The 8405-nt window shown below is 41.9% G+C and overlaps 1 protein-coding gene across 2 annotated transcripts in view; it reads right to left on the bottom strand.

The window, feature by feature from the left end:
* Nucleotides 1–7244, bottom strand: part of LOC119308400 (splicing factor 1-like) — a 9546-nt gene extending 2302 nt beyond the window's left edge. Inside the window, exons 1-7 of one of the 2 annotated variants that reach the window (XM_037584527.1) lie at nucleotides 7102–7244; nucleotides 6779–7001; nucleotides 4787–5034; nucleotides 4303–4473; nucleotides 4025–4181; nucleotides 2343–2482; nucleotides 2201–2236 (exon numbers count right to left, since the gene is read on the bottom strand). In XM_037584527.1, the coding sequence (XP_037440424.1) occupies nucleotides 2201–2236; nucleotides 2343–2482; nucleotides 4025–4181; nucleotides 4303–4473; nucleotides 4787–5034; nucleotides 6779–6911 (885 nt within the window). In that variant the 5' untranslated portion in view covers nucleotides 6912–7001; nucleotides 7102–7244. The remainder of the gene's footprint in view (nucleotides 1–2200; nucleotides 2237–2342; nucleotides 2483–4024; nucleotides 4182–4302; nucleotides 4474–4786; nucleotides 5035–6778; nucleotides 7002–7101) is intronic. The other variant, XM_037584526.1, reaches the window with a different exon arrangement.
* Nucleotides 7245–8405: the final 1161 nt, after the last annotated feature.

The raw sequence follows: 8405 nt of genomic DNA, 5'->3' as shown, positions 1-8405 counted from the left end.
GTTTACAGAATTTACCCCTACCTTGGCAGATCCCCTAAACGTATAACTCCTTATATAATTATAAGGAAACATCCCTTGAAAAGGACACCCTCTGGACTATGTTTAGTCCAACGAGGGCAACTCTCAGAATAAACAGGGGATACGCTCGGCTCCCGTCCGACCACACCGCCACCACCGGAACCCACACCGCCGGCTGTCCGCCGCCCCGATGACCGAGAAAATGGGACCCCTCCCCCTCCAGCCACCCTCGCTGACACCAGAATCCCGCCGACGGCGGAGAATTTGGCTCCAGCGCCGCCGCACTTATTGAACAGCCACAGGAGCCACCGCGTCTGGTGTGCTTCGCCATCATGGGCTTCATCACGCACAAGCTCGCACAAGCCATGCTGCTCGCCGCACCAGCCTGCGCCGTGGCCACCGCTCTGAGGCCAATGCACGCCTCTTCGCCGCCGACAACAGCCTCCCCGCAGACGCACGCCTGCACGGCTCCTACGAGGCGCTCCTCGACGACCCAGTTCCTGTCCAAGCCACTCGCTTGGGGGCGACAGTCAGCGTTCGAACACAACTGGTACCTCGAGGAGGCGGCGGGGCAGTCACACCCCGGATCCATCGCACGGAAGGCCTTCTTTGAGGAGCACTACGCCAGGAAGCGGAAGAGCGCCAATATTGACGAGGATGTCGAGGACGACGAGGGGCGTGATGTTGAAGCGGAGGCTACTTATGGCGGCGTTGAGGCCTGGTCGGCAGACTCCTCGTGTATGACGGATGAGCCTGCTGAGGAGGAGCCCGCAGTGTAGATTCGGGATGCTCCGGATTGCGGCGCCATTGTAATGCGTCTCAAGAGCTGACAAACCGGATTGTGGCGACATTGTCACACAAGCAGCATGAGCTGCAAGTTGCTGAAGCGACAAATGGGTTGCAGTTGGATACTGAATACATCGTGGCTGCTGTTCATACTTTGAGAAGCAACCGTTGCAGCTGACTTCTCAAATGAGAATTTTGTTCATAATGTGCAGTTCAATGGTACCAAGGCCCCGTTCGGATCTCCTCCATGATCCAGCTTCCCGAGAAGCCAGCGAGAAGCCACCCGAACGGGACAGCTCCAAGAATCACGCTTCTGGAGAACGAACGACCCACAGTGCAAATTTCTGGAGCAGCCGAAGCGCAGCTTCGCGTAAACGAGAAGGGGAAGTTGCTTTAAATTACGTTGGGATGCCCTTCCGAAGTGGCATCCGCGAAACATTTTCTTTTCCTCGTACAGTTTCCTCTCGTGATGAGCCACCAAACTGGGCCTTGGGCTCGCTTTCTGGGCTGTCAGCCCATTCTGACCGAGAAGAGCTGCTCGGTGCTGCCGAACGCATCTTTCTCCCTTCGGAAGCTGGCGGCGGCTGGCTTCTCAGGAAGCTAGCTATTCCGTGAAGCTGGAGAAGATCCGAACGGGCTCCAAGTATTTCAGAGCATGTGAAGTATTTGCAGGAGAGTTCGATTGTCAATCAGGGTATACCAGATTCTGTCAAGAAAAAGAGGCATCCGAAAAAAGAGGGTACTAGAGCTGAGTGTGTGTATGTAGTGTAGGCATTTGATGAATTGTGTGAGCCAAATATAAATATGGGGGATTAAGTTTTAGGGGATCTGCTAGATGAATCAAACTTTAATCCCCTAAAAACTATAAGGAAATGGGATGCGTTTTGAACTTTTAGGATAGGGGATCTGCTAGAGATGCTCTTAGAGAGGATTCTCCTTGCAAACACAACTATGTCATAGGATTCTCTTTGCATATACACGTGCTTCTTATATTGTTTTCTTTCTTTAACAGTTATTACACTACTCAATACTTACCCAAAAATCTGCAAACTTCAACAGAATGTCAATGACACGGCAAAATCCTAGCTATGCCTACATATCATGGGGCTCTTAACAAGCATCAAGTTTCTATAATGGTGGCCAAATCATCGCAAGATGGACAAATATGGCCGGCACAAGGCAAACAGGAACCATAATGAGGACGCTGATGAATCCAATAAAATGCACAACACAATCATGTGTTTCCCTGGCGAACTTTCACTTCTAGTTGAGCAATAAGAGCAAAAGCCATCAGAAAAAAATAATGACCGCGGATGTGATCTCCCAGGCCAGATCAAGAGTTCATGACAGATGAAAAAGGATGATACCATGTAGTGGGTATGAGAATATTACTTACTTGCAACTGATTGCGAAGAAGCTCCGACTTTTTTTCCTACATACAAAAAAGAAAGAATATAAAGCTTTGTTTGCAAGCTAGATGGTATGCATAAACAATCAGGATAGAACATTTCAAAGATGATAAAAAAGGTTCTAAGGACCTCTTCACTAAGGGCTTCTTTTAGGTTACTGATCAGGGTTATCCTTGCCGCATCAACACTTTCAAGTTGCTCAATGCACTGCTTCAGGATTGCTTCCTGTTCTTGAAGGTTGGATATCAGTGACGACACTTGCTGGATGTCTACAGAAAAAATTACTCGAGCATTAGTACTACCTATTGGATACTTATACTCAGGTGATGAAGTGAAAACAAATTATGATGTCGCATTGTATTATACTCCCTCTGTAAAGAAATATAAGAGCGTTTAGATCAATAAAGAGTGATCTAAACGCTCTTATATTTCTTTACGGAGGGAGTACTGTCAAAGCATCAGAATTTTTTCGAGTCCAGTTTTTTCTTACTCTGGAGACCCAGAATTCTAGTGTAATTTCAGGTTCCAGATTATTAGAGGTGAATAGCTCAAGAACATGGCTAGGGGAACTACTAATAGGAGCCTATTCTTGTACTCTATAAACCATGCAAAATATGTACTCCCTCCGTTCCCAAATATAAGTCTTTTTAGATATTCCAATACGGACTATATACGGAGCAAAATGAGTGAATCTACATTGTAAAATATGTCTATATACATCCATATGTAGTTCGTACTGAAATCTTTAAAAAAGACTTATATTTAGGGAAGGATGGAGTATATGGTTTTGATATTAGCATGCAAACTACAATTATGACAAAATGGACATCAAAGAGCCACTATTTCAATGCATAACATGCAAAGAACGTGGATGTTGTGTATTAAAGGAATACAAATACATTAACCATCCTCATTTCTTTCATTTAACGTGCCCACGTGATCACGGCATTATGAACGATTCATCAACATACAAATCCTCTCCATTTCGATTATTTTTTCTCAAGAACACCCACCAAATCGTATGTAACGAAATTGTGTTCCCCACTAACCTATTTCACTCAACATGCAAAAAACATCCACCTCAACATGCAATCATGCATGGAAAAGACCCACCTCAACATGCAACCATTCATGGCAAAAGACCCACCTCAACATGCAACCATTCATGGCAAAAGACCCACCTCAGCATGCAACCATGCATGGGAAAAGACCAACCTCAACACGCAGCCATTCATGACAAAAGACGCACCTCAACATGCAACCATGCATGGGAAAAGACCAACCTCAATACGCAGCCATTCATGGCAAAAGACGCACCCCAACATGCAACCATGCATGGGAAAACTATTATGCTACATATATTCAATAATATTTTGCGCTATACAATAATCAAATATAAAAAAGGGCAGCCCGGTGCACATAGCTCCTGCTTGCGCAGGGGTCCGGGGAAGGGTCAAATAGATAGTCAAAAAACTCAAATATACATACATACATACATACATACATACATACATACATACATACATACATATATATATATATATATATATGTTCAGTTTTAGTTCTCGTATTATTAATCCAAATATTCATGTTCCAATCTCATTGAAATATATTCAATTCCTGCAGCAGCGTGGGGTAGCATGTAGTAGCTTTAAATAGTGATGGAACTGGATGTAAAATAGTACTGTAACAATCATGACACAAGACACATCAAGATAACAAACGCAAGAAAAAAAAGCGAGTTAAACATTACACAATGGCAGGCAGTTGTCCCTAACATTTGGACTTAGTGAAGCAAGCAAAATCCTTACCATTAGTACAAGCCTCATCTACATCTTTATTCATCTTCTCCAAAACACTCACTGTAATCTTACATTTGTTTAAAGCTGTGTCTTCGTCAAAATATTGATCAAGTACAGATTGGTATGCAGTTATAATCTTTTCAGGCATCCCGCTAACAGTCAGTTTCTACAGTGAAAGACAAACAACAACACGAGCTATCACTCCCAAATTCATCCCAATATACTGAATCAATAATAAGTACAAGAGGAACAAAAATGATGTCAGTGGAAAACAATTGACACTTTACTTTTATTATTGGACCGGTATCCCTCTGAGAAGATTTCGAAACTGAAGAGGGCTTGGAGGTAGGATTTGAAGTAGTGCTGTTGTTATTTAATGGAGGAGGATTGTCACCAAGAATGTCCTTCAGACTTTCACTCCGTGTTCCAAAAACCTTCCGCTCGTCCCAAATCCCTATCTGCAGATACAGCCCAACAAAATTGAGAAGTTATTCTTTTGGACCTTGACCTTGCAATCACAATAATGAATTTATTTCTTAAATTCACCACAAAAGGTAATTTCACTCTTGCAGTGCGTGAATATCAGGATAATAGATGAATAGTCAAAATAAAATACAACAGCATGATATGCACCCTAATAGTTCGCTAAACAACTAAGTTGATGGTAACTGTAGCATTATGATGGCACCGCCACATTTCACCCCCTCAGAATTCCTGGAAAAGTCTAGAGAACAAATGGACTTTCTTAACTATGAAATAGAAGCAACTTACTAATCTTGCCACTACTTTCTTTCCATCTTGTCCCCCATTTTCGTAGAAATCTTTCAGTAACCCAGGAAGAATCCTCCAGAACTCATTCACAAATTCTCCTCCCTTGCGTTTGCTGTTTTGCAGGATGTCATTTGACAGATACAGGAATGATACTTTCTTATCGGTTGTTGCATTATTAAACTGCCTCTGCCATGTATCGACAACCCTTCTGGCTCTCTTTCGATGAAATATGCACCAATTTGAAAGTGCTGCTTACGAATAAAGGAATACAATAGACAAGCTACGGCAGTATACATTGCATAGCAAAGGATAAAGAAAAGCAACTAACTAAAGCTGGCATTCGATACTCCAGAAAACTGGAATTTATCCATGCCATACGAAAATATAATCATAGCACAGGATGTAAGTAAATCAAAGTTGAGTATACCATCATATAAGAAAGTGGGACACATACTCATACTTCCACATGTTAATACAGAATTCTTTGCCATATCTGTAACCTGGCCAACCACATGTTAATATCGCACTCTCAGTCATCCCGTTTGACTTTCATAATTAACGTTTTTGCATATTAAATACCTACTGGCAGAATTAGAAGGGTTGGAGGCCACAAAAGGAGGGAATACTATGCTTAAAAACTCGAGTCATTTGCAAAGAAACACACCAAAGTTTGTATTTTGTAGCTTCAGAAGACTTGATTAAAAGTTTGAAATGATAAACAAAGAGTAACTTTTAAGTTTTTAAAATGGTATAACATTAGCATATAGCATGTATAGCATGACGTGCCTTAGACTTATTTACAGAAGACACAAGCACAAAGATATGCAAACAATCATATGATCCGCATTTTTGTCCATGCAAAAGCATTTGCATGATGAATGCTCTCTTCTTCCTCAAACTCCAAATATACTCTTTCCAATAAATTGTCTATTGTGATTGTGTAACCAATGATGGTGTAAGATACAGTTCAGCCAACTGATTAACTGGCTCAAAGTCAAGGGCATATGATCAATAACATTAAAAAAGTTGAGATATTTTGCCAATGCAACCTCAGTGGATCAGTGCAGAAAAATGTTACTGCAATCCTGGAGACATAATAGATACATACCATCAAAATAATTATGCCATAAAGATTGTTCAAGCAACTAACCAAGGGGAGTGGGGTAGGTCAACTGGCAACCAGAAGGAATAGTTTGATTTTTTGAACCACATTCTAACTCTAATCCCATGTTAGAGGAAGCGGCGACGTTAAAAGTTGTGCAGACTAATTTGCTAGCTGGGCAACGAGAACTCCAGGCAACCTAGAGAGGGCTACTGCACTGCAACTTAGACTCCTAACAGTTCCTGCCATCACATGTCATTTCTTGTAGAGACCATCATTCAAAGTCAACAGTGCTAAACATATTTACCCCAGGATTTAAAATAGAAGGAAAGCAAGCATTGACAGCACAAACACAAGTACTCAACAAACCAAAATTACCACACAAATTTTCTTTCAGACAAAAAGTTACGACACGAACTTGATACGCCCCGATACTGATTGAATATCCGAAACATGTACTCAGGCTCATTTATATACATTTCAAATACGACAGGTAAAACTAAGTTTCTCATATAAGAAGCCTGGGAGATCAAAATAATAATCCAGGAGCTACAGAGATATTAGTCAGTTTACAACTACACCCATATGCATTCTTATGAGTTGTACTCGTGCTTTCCATCAAAAAAAAAAGTTGTACTTGTGCACACCAATAAACAATACTAAGCATTTATGGAGAAAAAAAGACCGTTCAAATAAACCAATCAAATGGCGCAGGCATGGAACACCACGGGATCTTGTAGGCCAGTTTTTTGTCCTCTTCCACCTTGCAGTTTAGGGTTCTATTCACCATAATACTAAAACAAGCAAGACTACAACAAGGAGAAACCACAAGCTATGCTGCTGAATTTGCGAGCGTGCGATAAGGACGTCTGAATAAATAAAAAGGATACTCTGGATGCTCGCCGCTGAGCTGCTGAGCTTATTGAGCTTCTCGGAGAGCCTCTCCTCGGTGAACGAGCCGCCGCCGCCGCCGCCGCCGCCGCCAGTTGGTTCCGCCTTTGCATCTGCCTTCGCGGCCGCCATCAGGAAGGCTCCGCCTAAGTCCGCTCCTTCGCGGGCCCGCTAAAACCCTAGAGAAATATGTACTCCCTGCGCGGGCAAGATCGAATCAATCTTGGCGCAGAAAAATCGCGAGAAGAAGATATCAGGAATCCCGGAGAGTTCCGGTTAAAGGCTGGAGCTTATCAGAGAATATGGGTAGAGAGGTGCTAACCACGGTTGCGAGCTCCCGAGCTTGAATTTGCCGCCGAAGAGGAGAGGGCGGAGGGGAAGGGGAAGGGGCCTGGGAAGGCGAGGGAGGGTTTGTTCTGGTTTTGGGGTGGTTTCTCTCTGGTCTGTGTTCCCTCTTCGGGCTAGTTTTGCTGCCTAAGAATTCAAGATTGGGGTTTTATTAAGTTGAAAATACAAATAATAATTGTAAAAGAAATCAAATATAAAGCTAAATACAAACAATTAATTAATATAATAATATATCGAAGAAACGGAAGACCACGTGAACCACGGAAACGCATCCGTTACTATTTCTACTCTTAAAGCCGTATACGCCTGTCTGTGAGCTGTAAAGCGGGTGATAAGATAGAACTCGTGAACAATGAACGGAAACGCGTCCGATACAAGTTACCATTTCTACTCTTAGAACCGTCTATGCGCGTTTGTGAGTTGTAAAGCGAGTGATAAGATAGAACTGATGAACAATAAATGAAAACGCGTCAGAGACAAGTTACCAGTTCTACTCTTAAACACGTCTACGTCTGTTTGTGAGTTGTAAAGTAGGTGATAAGATAGAACTCGTGAACAATAGAGATAAGTATGGGAACCATCTACTCGTGTGTGACCGCACTGCTTGCGGCCGTCGAAAATTACTACTTTGAAGATATAATAATAGTAACACAATAATATATACAATGCCCCGCAAAAAAATGATATGTACAATGTACAATAAACTGAGGAGCGATAAAACAATGTTATAATCTAATCTCTATAGGTTTGAGTTATCGATAATTTCAAATATGAAAAACCTTAAATGTGTGATTTTGACAATCATATGTTAATCCTAAAGATTCAAGTTGTCGATGATTTTATCCTTAACCAAGATTCATATGATCCGAGTGGGGAAATGAGTTATTTGCTTTTGATCATTTTAAAGATAACACACTCGGTAAAGATGATTAAGCATGTGAAACCTTAACACGCCTGTTTATTTTATTGTTCTTAGTTACTACTACTAGAAAATACTTAGTGTGTCGTTGTTGTAGGATCGAAAGTAGGTCTAGAGGGGGGTGATTAGACTACTTGACCAAATAAAAAATCTAACATTTTCCTGATTTTAGTTGTGAGCAGATTTTAGCAATTAACACAAGTCAAGCAATCAACCTACACATGCAATTCTAAGAGTGTAGCAGCGGAAAGTAAAACATTGCATATGAAGCAAAAGGAAGGGTTTGGAGAGTGCAAACGCAATGGAGACACGAAGATTTTTTGCGTGGTTCCGATAGGTGGTGTTATCATACGTCTACT

The sequence above is a fragment of the Triticum dicoccoides genome, chromosome 5B (assembly GCF_002162155.2).
Source record: "Triticum dicoccoides isolate Atlit2015 ecotype Zavitan chromosome 5B, WEW_v2.0, whole genome shotgun sequence".
NCBI lineage: Eukaryota > Viridiplantae > Streptophyta > Magnoliopsida > Poales > Poaceae > Triticum > Triticum dicoccoides.
Note: the sequence above shows the minus strand (reverse complement) of the source record. Positions and strands in the feature narration are given on the sequence as shown.